At 32.4% G+C, this 18,907-nt stretch overlaps 2 protein-coding genes across 2 annotated transcripts; both read right to left on the reverse strand.

The window, feature by feature from the left end:
* Positions 1–4,290: 4,290 nt before the first annotated feature.
* LOC140958937 (probable glucan endo-1,3-beta-glucosidase A6) lies at positions 4,291–6,728 on the reverse strand. The gene is made up of 4 exons (XM_073416561.1): positions 6,660–6,728; positions 5,595–6,577; positions 5,160–5,481; positions 4,291–4,499 (listed from the first exon to the last, which is right to left on the reverse strand). Exons 1-4 carry the CDS (start codon positions 6,715–6,717, stop codon positions 4,462–4,464), a joined length of 1,401 nt encoding a protein of 466 aa, XP_073272662.1. The 5' UTR covers positions 6,718–6,728; the 3' UTR covers positions 4,291–4,461.
* A 7,094-nt stretch (positions 6,729–13,822) lies between these two features.
* Positions 13,823–17,144, reverse strand: LOC140964168 (receptor-like kinase TMK4). The gene is made up of 2 exons (XM_073423722.1): positions 14,773–17,144; positions 13,823–14,515 (listed from the first exon to the last, which is right to left on the reverse strand). Exons 1-2 carry the CDS (start codon positions 17,045–17,047, stop codon positions 14,001–14,003), a joined length of 2,790 nt encoding a protein of 929 aa, XP_073279823.1. The 5' UTR covers positions 17,048–17,144; the 3' UTR covers positions 13,823–14,000.
* Between the last annotated feature and the right edge of the window lie 1,763 nt (positions 17,145–18,907).

The raw sequence follows: 18,907 nt of genomic DNA on the forward strand, positions 1-18,907 counted from the left end.
TCCATGACACAATATCATATCATATATATAACGGATCTCAACCGAATTATAACTGAATCTCAATAACAGACATGCTCAATATGATATGTTCAGTGGTATTGATGTGTCTAACTAAAATAAAAAACGTGGACAAAAAAATATGTTATTTTATTTTTCGCATCAATTACCAACTTATAATATATGAGTCAGCATATAATATCACATAAATCAACCAATAGCAAATAAACCATACATAGGATCATCAGATGTCTCTGTCAGACATCGTGAAAAATAACTGATCTCTACATATTTCAACATATTTACCAGTAATTTAAATCCTCAAGAAAATCCTGAAAATGTCAACTCAAACCAATCACATGAATATTAATTTAAATAGTCTTATTATCATATACCAAACTCATAACCATTTAAATTTAACTAAAATTCAAATTCAACTATTTAGGCATTTTAAATTCTTAAAATCTCAATATTCGATTAAATTACCTAAAAGTATTCATTTCTATTTTAATTTGTGGTAAAATATTATTTTTAGCTTTAAATGACGCTAAACTAATATTCAAGCGATTAACTTTCCTAATTTTCCAAACTTTGAATTTTATCTCAAATTCGAATTCCATTATTTTATTAACTCGAATTATTGCGATAAATTCTAGGTTCGTCATATTATACCTCCAACTCACACAATTTCGAAACCTACAACAATAACCCAATAATAAATCAATATTAATTTAATATTTGGATCAAAATTGAATTATTTCAGAAGATTAAATTTCTACCCTCGGGCAACCTTCGAACTCGCCAAACCAAGGCTAGAAATCGAACCTAAATACTAGGATCGTCGGCAACAGGCGGCGAACTCGTCAGAGAAGATGACCGAAATTGCATAGAAAAATCGAATCGCTAGCTTTCTACAAAATTTTGGTATCAAAACAAAGCTTACGACATAAGGAACAAAATCACCCAATCAATTTTGAGTTTTGAGCGGTGGAAGGCGGTGATTTCGGGCGGAGGAGTTAAGGCGGTTTCCGATGGGTCGGGAGAAAAGTGGGCAAAGTCGGTACCAAACTAGTTCTCGTCACAGGCTTTCTCAATATGTGTTTACTTTAAATTTTCGGCAATCGATGGCAGAGATACGGGCGGTCAAATGTGGCGATGGTGATGGTTGAAGGTTTGAGGATGTTACGGGGAGAGAGAATGATGATGATATGTGTGTGTCTTATCTTTTTGGATTCTAAACTTGACCTGGTTTATTTTATTTCAACTCATATGCGTTATAACATTCAAATGTGTATTTTAACCGATATTTTCAAATACATATTTTAAACACACAATTTAATTATCACCTTGCCCCTTATCAACAACAAGAGAGAATAAATCACTTAGGGCATCTCCAACCGTCCTCCATAATGAAGGAATCCTCCATTATGGAGGATGAAATCTTCTCCAACCGTACTCTATTTGTTTCCTATTCCTCCATTATGGAGGATGAAATCTTCTCCAACCGTGCTCTATTTGTTTCCTCCATTTTCGAGTATGCAACAGTGATCCTTTATTTATGGAGTATCACTGTTCATATTGAGGATTGAAAAGAAGTGATAAAGAATTAAAAAATGCATATTTTAAAAATTGCAATATAGTCCTTTTGAAAAAAATTTAGGAAAGTATCACTGTTCATCGATCGAATACTAATTGTTCTTTAAATCATATGTATCGTTTATATTTGTCTTGATATCTATTTTATGTCCTTATGATGAATGTTGTCTCTTGTTTGCAATTTGATGAAAAAATAAATATATTATTTTAAATATATCGAGTCGAATACACATGTAGTTGTGTCATGTTTAGCGAATTAATTAAGTTTAGTTAAATAATATATTATGAAATTAATTAATTATATGTGTGTGTATGTATATTCGAAAATGAAATAAATTTTAAAAAGAAAGTATTTGGTAATATTTAGAGGATATGGGTTCAAAATGAAATAAATTAAAGAAATAGAGTATTTGGTAATATTTAAAGGATATGTGTTAGAGAAGGTTTTTGAAAATAGAGATCATAGATCTCTATTTTGAAAGATAGAGGATGAAAAATAGAGGATATGGATTGGAGACGGCCTTAAGATCCCCTTCCAAAACGTTTAATAACAGGCCACAATTGTGATTGCTTCCAAACTCGCGGGACATGTAGACAAGACCAAAACGCATGTAAGATATCCTCTGGTTGCGAGCTGCATTCTGGACACAATGGTTCAAAAGTAATATCTCGTCTAATTAGATTTGTTCGAACTGGAAAGGCATTTAAAAGGGTTCTCCATAAGTGAATTTTGATTTTGTTAAGCACCCGTAGTTTCCATAACTTTCTGAGGCCTGAAGATATTCAACATCTAAGACCATTGCTATCTGATTCAATCCCTTGTTGTTCCAGAAAGTATCCGGATTTGACAATATAAATTCCTTTGGTAGTGTAGTGCCAAATGATTCTGTCTGGTCCAGATCCATTACCAATTGGAATACGTTTTAGTTCTTCCCTATCCACCGCCCACATGTGGTGCATCCATGGGAAAGAACGATATCGAATCCTCGAATAGGCCGAGTTTACCATCTTCGGGTGTCCAACCTGGCAGAGAATAGTCAAGCTACCTTTTCATTGAGAATGTGACCGAAGAGTAGGTTCCACCGGGAGAATAACATCTTGCTAATAGTAAATGAAAGACCTTTCTTTAAGCTAAAGATTAAAAAAAAAAGGGTAATAGTAATGGTTAGTTAGCATTTTTTTTAGCGTTGGCTATTGTTCTTCACCATTTCCCAATTCCAATCCCCCGAATCATTAATAAGATCAGCCACCATTAGGTTGTATTGTGTTTGGTTTGGAGTTGTTATGGGACTGAATATATTAGGACTCAGGAGCCATGGATCTTGGAATACAGAGGCATTCGAACCCATGGTAATACGCCAGCGAACACCTTTGATCAAAAGTTCTCTACCCCATAATATACTGCGCCAAACATAGGATGGATTGTGACATATTTTCGCATCAAGGAATGTGCCAGATGGGAAGTACGTGGCCTTGTAAATTTGTCCATCAAGTGAGTCTGGATTTGTTAGAATACGCCATGCTTGTTTTGCAAGAAGAGCTTGATTAAATTTAGTGAGATCTCTGAATCCTATTCCACCTTGATTCTCTGGAAAGCATAGTAGCTGCTATTTTCTCCAATGAATTCTTCTTTCGTCACCTTTCCCACCCCACAAGAAAACGAATGCTTTCTTGTTCACCAGCTTAGTTAAAGGGAGTTCTCCCACAAGCCCAACTGGAATTGATCTTTTTCCCTTTAGGCACTATTTCAGCACTAGCTATTATTTCATGCTCTTCTTCAGGTGTAATCGTGAAGCACGTCCATTGGTTGAACATGGTTTCCACTGTTGCATCATCTCCATTCTCCGGTTAACAATTGATCGGATCTCTGCAGTTCACCCATCGGCGGTGACTGTGTTTCAAGTGCCTTGCTTGCACAACTTTCTTTTCCTCTTACTTATATATCCAATTATCAGTCACGAGCAGTTGGAAAAATTCCCTTATAACTTGTCCGATTCTTGATCCCTTATTGGATTTGTGAACAAAATTAAATTAAATTAAATCGAATAATAATATTTTTAAAATTTAATAGCATATTTATCAATATATATATATATATATATAACCAAATTTGAAATTAATTCGACTTGATTGGTCAATATATATCTTGATCATGTTCCTATATTGCTCTATACTGGAAAAGTTTAACATGTCATGTAATCAACTTCTTCGACACCTTTAATTAGTTATTATTATTTAATAACAACAACAATAATTGGTGATAATTAATTTGTTTTACATCTTATTAATAAGCCTTAATTCCAAATTATTTTAGTTAAAAAGGAAAAAAAACAGAAACTTTCGCTACATTACATATATTAAAAGATATAATTAATTATTTAAAATTAAAAAAAAAAGGTTTTAATTAATTGTAGACAATTAAATGCAAATGTTGCTAAATCAAATTCAATTTTTTCGTATATATGAGACACATATAACTGACTTGGTAGACGCTGCCCATATGGATAATACTCTCATCCACTTAACACGTTTTGAATGATGAATTGTGGTTACTAATAAAAATAATGTATCTCATGATACTCGACCCGTTAGCTCGCTAGCTCGCATTCATCTCATGTTGTACTTAAATACTTGATTTTTAACGGTGTCCAGAATTTTTAGGGGGAATATGAATCGTTGTAGATATTTTAATATACTAGTAGCGATCTTGACAATGAATATCTTCGAGAAATGTAACAATATTTTGACAATGAGTATCTCATTTTGAGGTTACATATGATAATAATAATAATTATTAGAAAGTTTTGGATGGGAAAAGAAGAATAAAACTAAGCAAAGTGTCACTGGAAAAATCACTTGTAATTTTCTTCAGAGTGATACACTTGGAAATTGGCAAGATCCATGACCTGTATAAAATACAAAAAAACAGCTCAGATTTTAATTTTAAAAAAACAGAAAGAAAGAAAGGTAAAAGAACAAAAATATCCCATAAGAAAAAGACAAAAACTTGTGTGAGACGGTCTCACAGGTCGTATTTGTGAGACGGGTCTCTTATTTGAGTCATCCATGAAAAAGTATTACTTTTTATGCTAATAATATTACTTTTTATTGTGAATATGAGTAGGGTTGACCCGTCTCACATATTAAGATCCGTGAGACGGTCTCACATGAGAATCACTCTAAGAAAAATTGTGATAATTAACCAAAAATACACAAATCAAATATTAATTTCCAACCATGTTCAATTCAAATATTTTTTTTTATAATTATGTATTAGATAAAATTTGAGACTATCCAACCAAGCCAACGTGTTGGGAATGAAGCCAGGGTCCATTAGGAGTCAAAATTCTAAATATATTAATTTGTCAAACCAAAATAAATAAATAGTGCGATGCTTAAATCTATAAGAATAAAGGTTGAAAATTATTTCAATACCTAATTCTAAAATGTTTGTTAAATAAAGATGTTTTATCAAAGTTTTGCCATGCCATTAAACTTTTAATATAAGATCTTGAAAAGCTAAACCTTAAAGAAAAAGAACTCAAAATTTTTTTTTTTGAACTTACTTGGATCGGTGGTGGTTTGTATAGCAAGGCCATTGAAGTAGCAAGATGCACCAGAACTCCTGAACTTAGACCAGTATGAGCTGAATGCATAGTTTGCGTGTGCCATAATCGAGACTGGCTCGTAGCATGCTTTGTCTGGTGCGAGTGCATCGCATGTGCCATTGCCCTGCCTGCACGCGAAATCCAACGCTGTTTCCAAGTCCGTAAGATTTGGTTGGCTTGTCACTACGCACCATATTTTCCCTTTGTATGGCTTGTTACTCGATGGTGATGATGACAAACGGGTGCCCTCGTTTTCGGTGTGCTTCCCGGTTAAGTCTATCTACGAGAGTTCCGAGAATTTTGATGGTATGACGGTGAACATGTACGTTAATGACTTCATATGCCAATAACTATATATATATGAGAATTTTTTCGTGTCTGTGAATTAGTTACCTCATAAATCGGCTGCCCATTGGGATGTATTAATCCCCAGTGCCTTTCTGTTCCTGGCCCTGGCTTCAGATTCTCATCATACAAGGAGAAAATAAACGTCGGAATCACGACTCCGGGCTTAGCAGGTGTCCCGAGAGGTGGATCAGCTGTCATTTTCTTCACTAAATTCCGGTTATAAGTTGCTGCATTGTACGTGTTTGCGCCAACTTGATCAATATCACCTGCATTAGGCCAACCTGTCTCTGATACCGCCATCATGATATTGTCGAACCCGAGTTTCCTCATTGCGAATACGACGGAGTCCAGCATTTGGTCTAGAAGATTCGTGTAAACGAGGCCGCTTTTTGAGTCCAAATATGTCTGATTTCCACCCTCAAGCAATGCATAACCAAGATTGATGTTTGTTGGGTTTGAAGACCATGGAAAATAAGGGTAAACATCTAAGAAGAAAAACGATTTAGTCCCATTCAAGAATTTCAACAACGGTACCATAACTTGGCTTGGAATATCAGATCTAAATTTCCCACTTGAAGGTGGAAAACTTGACTCCATTACATCCATAGCCAATGGAGTCCCAACTTTTATGTTGTGGATATCATGTCCCTTCAAAGATTTCTTGATATTTCTCATGGCTGGCACAAGATCAAGCCACATTTTCCGATCATTGTTGCTTAGAACTTCGTTTCCAACAAGTATGAATCCGATCCGTGTGCTCGGATAGTAAGCTAAGACGTTCTCTTGAACCCAATTTTCGGCCTTCGATTGACTCGAAGCGATGCCCGAGATTTGTTCATTCGTGACCATGATCGATACATGAAGTTTGGTTCCGGATAGGAGCTTTAGGACTTCAGGGTTGGCATCATAAAGTTTAACACGTCCGGCGTTCATGGATTCGAGAAAATTTATCGATCGGTATGGAGACGGGATATTCGTCCCTACTCGACCATAGTTTACACCGATCTTGCTTGAAATATTCGATGCATCTGCAAAAGAAAAGTAACACAAAAAATATGTAAATTTTGAAAATTAGAATTATGCAAAATTCGAAATGTTAAATGAACTTACTTGTGGAAGTGAGAATAGAACATAAAAAGAGTGCGAAAATTGCTTTGTTTGTGTACATTTTCAAGCTTATCGATCTCATAATTGCAAAATAATTGTCACAAGGTGAAAGCTATATATATGTAGTGAAATGGATCAAGAAACTGTTGAACTACCAAACTTAATATTTGTTGGGTAGTTATGTTCTTCAATGATCTTTGTGGGAATTTGATTAAAGAAGAGTTGGTTCCTAAATTATTGTTGCTATAGCAAGAAAATGCTAGTATTGAAAGAAAAAAGGTAAAGATTATGAGAAGCCAACACAAAGATTTACGTGGAAAACTCTGAGTAAGTCTCTTGTGAGACGGTCTCACAAATCTTTATCTGTGAGACGGGTCAATCCTACCGATATTCACAATAAAAAGTAATACTCTTAGCATAAAAAATAATATTTTTTCATGGATGACCCAAATAAGAGATCTGTCTCACACAATACGACTCGTGAGATCGTCTCACACAAATTTTTGCCGGAAACTTTTTATGGGAAAAAAGGCATGGCATAGTATAAAATTCATTGTATCTAAATTGAGTATAAAATAATATATAATAACTTATGAATTACTGAAATGTATTATTAGTTCTAAGAATTTATAAAATACTTATCTTTGCAAAATGGGCACTAAGCAATACACATTGTGTTATCGAAATTATGAGTAGGTTTTAAACTAATGCTTTGTTAAATAAAAACAAAATAATTTTATTTTAATTTTTTTTTTTGGTCATGTTAACGACCGGAGAAGATAGAAATGCTAACACTTGTAATTTTAAGTTTTCTTTCATTTTTCGATTATATATCTGAGGTTGTATTTAGATAGATTGATAGATTTAAAATTCATAGATTTCGATTATGTTTTCTTTTAAATAAAGTATTTTCTTTAAGTTATGCGGTTTAAAAATGAGAACAAAAATTTGTGTGCAAAAAAAATAATAAGACTTATCTTTATTATATTATAATATTTGAGATCATTGAAGTAACCATTTTTAAATACATTGAAGTAACTATTCATCTATCACACCAAAATTTCTATCCATTTTTGCCCTAATGATTAACTCATATACATTAGGTAAATCATTTTTTAAATTTATTTTTCACATCATTTAAGATGTAAAAAGTTATAATTAAAACAAAGAATTTAAAATTTTGAATTTTTTCAAAAAAAAATTATAACTAAACTAATTATTTAAAAAATGAAATATATTATACATATGCAACAAATAATATTTACTTACTAATAATATAGATATACACCACACTATACACATGCAATATTTGTGTCTCGCCCAATAGTTCTATTTAATTCAGTTATCGATCGAAATAATCAATTTTTAATTTCGTCGCTTTTTTTAAAAAAAAATCAGTTGATTCAGTTAGGTCGGAAAAAAATTATTTCATTTAATTTAAAAAAAAAATTAATTTGATAGGCGATCGAATTAACCGAATATGCTCTCGAGAGGCCCAAAATGCTTTCTTGACCGATTAATCATATTGGATGGGTCTTTCTTGTTGATGGAGTCCAGTGGGCCTATTTTGTATCAGCCCAAATCTCCATGTACTCCTCGGGCCTGGACTAGTTGTCACCCTAGTATTTCTATGCTTGGGGTTAAATTCCATCTTGTATTTTTACTGGCAATCTATCTCGTTCATTTGATGTTTTGGTTTCTACTTGGATTGATGGATTTGAAATGACGGATTTCAAATTCCTTGAATAGTTTTGATCGACAAAACTCAAGTGAATTTGAATTCATTCTATGTCAAGTTAATTCATTCCAATAATAATTGTGGTAAATTTTAAATACACTCGTAATTTAAATTCATTTATCAAATTATTTCTTAAATAAAATCCAACAATCCAAGGACGACTTTAGATTATATTAGAAAAAAATAACAAAATATTGAGAGGCGATTACCGTAGTCTTAACTCTCTTTTTTTCATGTCCATGATTAGCTTTCTGATCAAGCAATCCCTATCATATATGAATTTTATGATTTTCAATAAATATGTTTTTTGTAGTTACACTTGCGCTAAAAAACGTGAATCGTGACGCGACGTCACGATACGATCAAGATTCAAGAATAATTTTATAATAGTGTCCATATGCACGTGTTGCGTGCTTGCACATTTGATTTTCATAGAGTTTATTTCTTTAGTTTCATTAACTTTTGTAATTATTAGTTTGTAGAACATGACTAAATTTATAATTAATTTGTAGAAAATGGGTATAAATTGCATTTGTGATATCAATAATGAAAAGAGATGTGAATTGGTAGAACAAAATTAGAAAATTTTTGTCTCTATTAAACTGATATTTGATGTTACATTCAATTTCCCCCTATGAAATAAGAATGGAAATGTTTGGTAGATGACTTGACTACTTTTCAATGATTAAATTTAATTTAAAACAAATGGTTCCATAATCTAAGGCGCTTATTAATGAGACTCATTTAATGTTGGCAGCAATTTGTGGAATTTGACCCAAATTGAAAATTGCCCCACAATCTCAGGCACTTGTTACTGTTCCATAATTTGACTTGTTGATAGGGAGATATTCATAACATTTAAGTTGACTCAAAAGTGAGAAATAGGGATGATGATCTAATCTAACACTAAGCATGTTTGATAGAAAGAAATACGGTGGGAATACTCATACTTGGTAAGAAATTAAAACGAGGACAAAAACTTGTGTGAGACGGTCTCACGGGTCGTATTGTGTAATACGGATCTCTTATTTGGGTCATCGATGAAAAATTATTACTTTTTATGCTAAGAGTATTACTTATTATTGTGAATATCGGTAGGGTTCACCCGTCTCACAGATAAAGATTCGTGAGACCATCTCACAAAAAAACTACTCTAAAATAAGAGAAACCATTTTTCTCGTATTCATGAGAATTGTCATTCACTCTCTAAATTCTTATTTAATAAAAAGTTTATCTTATTTTTATAATAATTATAATAATAAATAAATAAATAAAACAATTAGTTGAGACAAAACTTAAATGTATGATGAACGTAGTGTTAGTTATAAAAATTAGTTAATGTGTAAAACTATGAAAGATATCTGATATTTATAGAGTTTTGGGGAGCTAGCTATCTTATCTTATAGGAGATTTAACTCTTAGTAAGAAAAGTCCTTGAAATACTAGATTCGCGGTGAAATTTGTTTTGATTTGACCTTATCTTCAAAAGATTATAAATTTTGAACGTGCCTTGATATCTTTAGAGTTATAACCTTATCATAGAATATTTGTCCAGTTGTTTTATATTAGCAGGACTTTATCTATATTCATCACCATATTCATTTGGTCTCTGCTCGGACGACCATGTTCTGAGCTCGGCTGCCCGATCATTTCCATCTTGTAAGACATTTTCCCAAGTAGAGAACGGTTTGGACTCCGTATAAGGCGTTAGTTCTTACTCTGACTTAATGGTATCAAATATGGGTCAAGCCTTCCTTTGTAAATAGGCTCGAGTATTCAATGATTTGGGTCGAATTCATGTCATGGTGAAGCTCGGGTCGGAACAAGTATGGACTTGGCATGTTGAAGTGATGGATCGAGATCGGATATCGGAGAAAGATCGAAGAGTTTAATTTTTCTCTAATAATTTATTTTGAAATATGGAAGATTTTAATAATTTGAAATGATTACTTTTATTTTTCTTATATTATTATGACCAATTTTTTTTAAAAAAAAAAATGACGCAGATTATATAAATTTGATTTATGGTTATCATCAATGGATATTTTCAACTACTCCACATGTCAATTATTAAACACCGAATATATATTTTAATATCGTATCATAAGTCTCCACATGTCAATTATATGTATGCTTTGGTTCTTTGAAAGTAATTAAATATTATTAATTTCTATATAATATTTTAATACCCTCAAATTATTATACTAATATAATTATTAAAAAAATTGCTATAAATCTTACAAACAGATCAGCACAATAATAATAGTAATAATAATAAATAATAGCAATGATCTATGCAATTAGGGATGGCAATGGGACGGGGCGGGGGCGGGTTTGTCATCCCCATCCTCGTCCTCTAATTATATCCCCGCTCTCATCTCCGCACACATCCCCGGATCTATCTAATCAAGAAATCCCNATATTTTTTTTATATAATATATATTACTATATTTATTTATATATAAGTATATAAGTATTATCTTTTTTTATATAATATATATATATATATTATCGGGGCGGGTTTGGTATGGGGATAGGATTCCCAAACCCGTCCTAATATATTTCAGGGATTTTTAAAAATCCCCGAACCCGAAACCAAACCCATTAACATATCCTCGAATCCGCCCCGTTTCGGGTTTTCCCCGCGGGGAAAATTGTCATCCCTATATGCAATCTGTGTAAATCTCGTGTAAAATCAAATATTTATATGTAGCAAGTACTTTTTTTTCCTAATCTTTTACAATATCAAAATTTGCTAAATCATTGATTAAAATTCCCATCTTCTAATAGAGTATGTCTCTAGTGTGACAGTCCAAAAAATTTTTATTTGTGAGACGGTCAACCCTACCAATATTCACAATAAAAAGTAATACTCTTAGCATAAAAAATAATATTTTTTTATGGATGACCCAATTAAGAGATTCGTCTAACAAAATACGACATGTGATATCGTCTAACACAAGTTTTCACCCTTCTAATATTCACCACTATATCCTCATCTTTGAAAACCCACATCGGTTTTCATTCGGGACGTGGTTGATAAACTTTCGGACCAACGTAGTAGCCTGCAAAACATGTTAGCCAAATAAATTATACTGAAAAAATCATTTTGATCATTGGTCAAATGCTCACTTACTGGAACACTTTTCGGGCTATCTGTCACTATTCTAGGTTCTATCAATGGCTTTAATAATACCAATATTAGTTATGTATACATAATCCTGTCGCTCCAAGTAAACTAAAGATAGAATAAAAATCAATGACAGATAGAGCAAGTATATTTTATAATCTTTTCCCACTTTTATATGTTTTGATTTGATTATTAATTATTCACAATATTAAAAAATTGCTAAATTATTTTCGTCAAAATTTATTTTTCTGTCTCAACATCTTTCTATAGGGAAAAAAAAGATAGATATATAACACATTTTTCTTTAAATTTTTTTTTATTTTAACGGGACAAAAAATGATCATTGTATTTCACACACACACAAATTTAAATATTTAAATTTGAAAAATAAAATTATTCATATTGCTTTCACAGCATGGAGAGTTAACTATAAATATAACTTATTTGTCAACAAGAATTTTTAAATTAAAATGGAATATTAATTTCATTTATAAATATTATAAGTTTCGAGAAAGGGAAAAATTGTAAAGTCCTCTAAAATTTGATGATGATATTTTTTTTGAGTCACTCATAAAAAATTATTATTATTTATTATAAATATGAACATAGTTAACTCATCTCACAAATAAAAATATGTGATATAATCCCACAAAATATCTACATTACATAAATAACATGCTTACACAAACAAAGGGTGGAAAAAGGAGGAGTGACCCACAACATGTGAACCTCAAAAGACAAAAAGTCTTAATCTTTAAAATTTATATTAATTTCTTACCCACATTTTTTCCCATCCCCATAAGAGATATTATGCACCAACTTCATTATGTTTCTTATTATTATTATTACTTAAAAATCGTTTTTACCATCGAATTAATCTTATTCTTCTTTTGAGAAAATAAAATAAAAGAAAGAAAAATTAAAAAACAAATCTGATGTAAAAAAATATTTTAAATCTATTTTTATATAGATTATATTTTGTAATGATGTCAATTCGGATGGGTTGGATCAGGTTGAGCAATAGTAATATTCAAAAATTGCTACACCCGAACCGAACCCGAACTCGAATCAACATGATCAACCCGATTTTGAATTTTTTTAAAAATTTTTTAAAGAAAATTAAATAAAATTAAAAAAATATTTTAATTTAAACACATAATAACAAAATCTCTCTCATATATATTATTTAAATTTGAAAGTTTAATTGTAAAAAAATAAAATATATTTAATAAATCAAATAAACAATGGTTTAAAAAATAAAAAAATGTTCAAAATAAATATTAATTAAATTATGAAAATTTATGATATAAATACACAATAAATATTTTTTCAGACATAAAATATATAAAAATGTAATCAATATTTATTAATTATATATTTTTAAAAAATTAAAATTCTTGGATCAGCTATCGGGTCCAACCCGATCTGTCCGAACCCGAAAGTCTCAAACTCAAACTTGATTTTTTTGTGTTAAATCGTATCGTGTTGGTGAATCGTATCTGATTTTGACCCTCTAATATTTTGTACTGAAATTTAATACATGCACTATTGTGTGTAAATATATCAACTAGTTGGTTACAAAGCAAGAGACTCTTTATTGATGTCTGCTACGTGGAATCTTTGTCTTTTCGTACCCTTTTTTTAAATTTATTAATTTAATTCTAAAAGAAAGATGCCAGTAAAGAATTTTAAACTTTACAATTTAATTTCTTTTGGTTTTTTTATTTTAAAAATGGTTATAATATCTTGCTAGTTTATTCTGTTTTTTAGTTAATAAGTTTTTTCCTTAAAAGTAATTTGTAATTTTTTTTGTTTCCAAATTTTAATATCACACATAAACTCATATTCTAAACATTATTCTACGTACGCAACGCATTAATGTTACCAATTAGCATATATTCATAACATGGAAATATTAAATTGTTGATCTCATAATTTTTTAAAATATTCTAAAATATAAAATACAAATTTTTAAAAAAAATTCAAAAAATTAAAGCCAAATATAATAATTATTATATCTGCTCACAGCACTCTATTGACCATGATAATAACAAGAAATAAAGTCTGACAGAGAGAAAGGTGTACCAGACAGCTTTGTTACAGCAAATTTCAGTTTCAAATTAAACATCAAATTTTCTTGCTCAATTCTAATGAAAGGGGCAAGAAATTCACAAGGCAAGAAATTGTTGAACATTGTCTTTCTTTCACTTTCTTGACCTTTCAAGATCACAAGGTCACATTTGATATTTCCAACTTCACAATCTATCCATCCACTCTTCAAATTCCAAAACAATCCAATCAAATGCAAGAAAATATTCTCATCAACTCAGGTGATACTACATTACTACAAGAAAAATGTCAAGTAAAAATCAAGAAAAAAGAATAAATTAAATACAACTTGCAAGCTTGTTTAGTAGTACCTCATCTTGCACCCGTCTTACACGACTTGTTTCGATATCATTTGTTCTTTCTCGTGCTACCTACAATCAGTCGAGCTAAAGCTGTCTACGAATCCGGAAGGTTTAGATGGAATGCTTGATTGCGTTTGGCTGTACGAAAGATCGTCGAACATTCTTGAAGTACCTTCATTATCTTGCCATCGTTGAAGGGCTTGAGGAAGGCTCATATGTAGATCAATGCCGAAACTGTCTTCTTCTTCGGGTTTAGAAGGTTTCCATTGTTCGACGAGCGGGCCCAGGATATTGACCGCATGCCCCATGTCAGGCCTTTGATATGGCTCGCGGGCTGTGCAGTGACCAGCAAGTTCTGCAGCTTTGCAAATGCTCTCGTATGTTTCGTCGTCAGGCTCAAGAATAGGGTCGATAGACTTCCGAAGGTTGTCTTTGTTGATAAGGACTCTGCGAAACCAAGTGACTAAATGAGACCTATCGTCTGGCATTCTTTCGTCTAGCGCTTTTCGACCAGTGATGATCTCCATTAAAACGACCCCAAATGCATAAACATCCACTTTTGTTGTCACTCTGCCAGTAGCTGTAAATGGAAGTCTTTAATATCTCACACGACCAACAATTTACAAAGATCGATAAGATACGGAATCTTGCAAGATAAGAAAGAAATAGCTCTAGTTGTGCACAAGTTGAAAAAATCAAAGAAATGAAGCAAACAACTTCTCAACCATATTTTCTTGAAACAAATGTTCATGATTAGATCGTAATAATTCAATATGTAATGGCCTAACAAAAATAACAGCCAAGATTTGGTGTAGAAGTTGCATAGGAAACTCTTACCAGCGTATTCAGGTGCAAGATAGCCGAATGTTCCAGCCAACCGAGTCTCAAGCGAATATTTGCCATCAGGAGCATGTTTGACTAATCCAAAATCTGCGACCTTAGCTCTCATATCATCAGTAAGAAGTATATTTGAGGGCTTCAAATCTCTATGAATGAAACTTTGTTGAGCTAAGCTGTGAAGATACTCAACACCTCTACCGACGTCTAATGCTATTGTCACCCGCTGTTTCCAATTAAGAGGCTGATAGCCAAGTTCTTCCCATTCAAACAAATGCTGGCTTAAAGTTCCCTGAGGCATGTACTCGTAAACCAAAAGCCTCTCGCTCCCATTAATACAGTAGCCAAGAAGAGCAACCAAATGCCTGTGCCTAACTTTGGTAAGAACCGCGATTTCCGCTTGGAACTCATTCATCCCTTTCTTACCCATTACTCCGGATTCCATTCTCTTCACAGCTATCTTCGTGCCGTCGTGCAATTCGCCTTTGTAAACGATTCCAAATCCTCCTCTGCCCAACACGTTCTTGTCACTGAAATTGTCCGTAACTTGCCTAAGAATTTGTATCGAGATAGCAACGTTTCCACCTTCAAAAATAGGAATTTCACTGTGATCACCACTGCAATTGCTATGTATCTCACTCGGAACTCCAGCATATCCTTGTACACTATCAGTTACATTAGTTTTCACCATTTCTTTCCCTAGTTCAGACCCCTCAACCCTCCCAAACCTTTTATGGCGTCTCTTCATATAGCATTTATAAGAAACAAACAACAAAACTCCAATGAATAACACAACAGCTATTACCACCCCTGCAATCATACCGGCCGAGGTAGACCCTTTGGATGATCCGGATCCGTCCAACCCAGAATTTGATCCACCCCCTGGCGCCCCACTAGTTCCACCACCATCACTCACATTCTGTCCAAGAAACACATTCCCAGCATTATTAAACTTCACACTTGCAGGGAAAACAGGGATTGGGCCAGATAAATTATTATTAGACACATCAAAAGTTTGAAGCTTGGACAAAGTAGTCAAGACAACCGGGATTGTCCCAGTTAGCTTATTATCATTCAACATCAAAGTCCTCAAAGACGTAAGATTCGCAAATGCGGGTGAAATAGTACCAGAAAAACCTTGCTTCCCCATGTTCACGACCACCACATCACCCTTGGTATCACAATTGATAAAGCTCCAACTACCAGGACAAGCATTATTTCCTGTCCAAGATTGGGCCAAAGACATAGGATAACCTAAAGCACCAGCAACATCTAGAAGTATAGTCACCTGATGATCACAAGGGCCTGGCTGTTGTAAGCAAAAGCTATTAGTGGTGCCAATAGTGGTCTGAACATTATCAGAAAACTTTGGATAAGGCCCTTGCAACTTATTATTCTGCAAAGTTATATTAACTAAATTTGGCAAACTCATCAAAGAAGGTGGCAACAAACCAGTAAACTTATTATCCCTCAACTGCAAATCAAACAAATTCACACACTTAGACAAATCAGGAATCCCACCAGAGAAAGCGTTTTCCTGTAACCACACCTGAGTCAGCTGGGCCATGTTAGATAGCACATCGATGGTACCAGACAACCCCCCTTGTTGCTGATTATTGAGCCAAAGATTTTGAATCTCCGATCCGGAAAAGGACTTCGGCAGGGTTCCATTCAAGTAGTTATAAGACAACCTCAAGTTTTGCAAATTCGGGAATGACCCAAAAATATCCGGAATGACCCCATAGATACTAGCATTGCTGGCATAGAAAGTAACAAGATTTGAACTTCCAGTCAAATAAGTCGGGATCTCCCAAGGACCAAGTTTGTAATTTAAGCTCATACTCAAAGTCTGAAGATTTGTGAGGCCTAAAAGGAAGTTCTTGGGAACGGAGGTGAAGCCATTGCTGTCAAGAAATATTTGTTGTAAAGAAGTCATGTTCTCAAACGAAGGCAAAGTTCCGGTTAGAGAGTTTTTTTGGAGGGCGATGGATTTGAGCTGGGAGAGGGTGTTGATCTCCGGGGGGAGCGTGCCGGATACGGAGGCGGAGTTGAGGTTGATTCCGGTGACGAAAGAGCCGGTGGTATCGCAGTTGATGTTTGTCCATTTGCAAAAGTGGGTGTCGGAAGACCAGCCGGTGGGGGTAGGAGAGAGTGAGGAGAGAAGCATAGACATGGCAGCTGAGTCGTCGGAGGAGGTGAGGAGAGGGAGAAGGACGAAGAAGAGGTGGAGGAGGAGTATGCGGCGGCGTAGGGGGGACGGGGTGGCCATTGGCATCGGTGGTGGTGGTGGTGGTGAGAGAAGTGAAGATATATGTGTGGGGATTGGACAGAAGAGAACCAACCTAGTTCACAACATCATGTGGGTTTCCAACTTTTCACGCGTACAAATTCAATGTGTGTGTGTGTTAATTTGAATTTTGAAATAATTATATAAATATGATAATTTTATTTCCTTTTAAATTAATTATTTTTATTTTATTTTACTAATGATATAGTCATTTAAAAATTAAATAAATATATACAGATAAATATATGATTTGATTTTAAAAAACAGATAAATATACAATTGAAATTTTAAAATAGAATTAAGGATCTCCATTCTCGTCCACGTCTTCATCCTCATTCGATATTCGAATTTCATCATCATAATCATATTCATATCCATCGGAGGATCAGATATTCATACTCTACTCAAATATCATATTACCATTACAATTGTTTTTTTTCCAAACTTGATTTATTTTGACGGAGTCGTGAATATTTACCAAATTGTTAAATTAACAATAACTAAAAAGATTAAAATAAAAATAATAAACTAAACATCTTAGAAGAAATTATAAAATATTATAAATAATTTATTTGTACACAATTANTGAGTAAATTCTTGCTAGACCAACATCTATCTCCAAACCTGATTACCTAATTAATTAATTAATTGGATCCAAAAATCTCTATTTTACATTCAACAAGTTCGTATAAATAAGGTAATTTCAGATATGACCCAAAATGGAAATAAGGTAATTAATTTACACCCTTAATTTATTTTAATATAATAAAAAAAATTGCATTTGTATAACATAGTAATAAATATGATTTTTGCATTTATCCAATATTTGAAATTTAGTTCTCTGTATAAAAATTAAAAACTATAAAAATATTACTTTGTACTTCAAATTCTCCATTAATTATTTTACAAAACAATTTTTCATTAATATATAAATTATAAAGTTTAATCATTTTGATATCCAAAAAACAAATAAAAGTTTTTTTTTCCCTTAAAACTACGCTATAAAAATATTTATTTTTACTTCTAATTCTCCATAATTTTTTTTTTATAAAACAATTTTTCATTATTATACTAAATTATAAAGTTTGAGATTTCTATCCTAATCATTTTTGGTAGCGAAAAAACACAGAATTTTTTTCCTTAAAATACCTATTCCTCATAATATCATTATTATTATAAAAAAATAAAAAATGAAATATATTTCTACGTATGTACAGGAAAAAAATTTAAAATATCATATCTCACTAAATTATTATTCAACATAAAAGACAAATATTTTTTGAAATTTAAATAAAAAACACATTAATTTTTTTTCCCCTATTTTGATATTAGTATGGTACAAACGGTGTAATCTAAAAGTAAAAAGAATTATTATTTATTTGCATTGGGTGAAACGTTACACTAATATAAACAACAACAAATTAAAATTGTTCTTTGAGACGATAGTCAACTAGAGACATGTGTTGCACTGTGTCAACTCATAGAACACCGCAACAATTGTATCCATGTGTTTGTGTATTTAAAAACGTAGTTAAGTGTGAAAGATAAAATATTGATCGATTAATTATTTTTATTACATTCGATGTTTGGTTTAAATTGTACAAATGATTAGTGTCATTGATCGTCTCATCCATGAACCAGCAATGTCTTAGAAAATATATACATTTTTGATAAGACCAAATGGTAAGTAAATAGACAACATTATTCAAGCAATGAATATCACTTCATCATTTTTTTGGGTTCCAAATAAACTTTATACATCATTTTACAACATCACTCAAATGATATATTCTAAGAGCTAGGCTAGATTTGAGGTAATATATCAAGATTCATCCGATGATCGTAAAG

This window comes from Primulina huaijiensis, chromosome 2 (genome assembly GCF_012295235.1).
Source record: "Primulina huaijiensis isolate GDHJ02 chromosome 2, ASM1229523v2, whole genome shotgun sequence".
Lineage (NCBI taxonomy): Eukaryota > Viridiplantae > Streptophyta > Magnoliopsida > Lamiales > Gesneriaceae > Primulina > Primulina huaijiensis.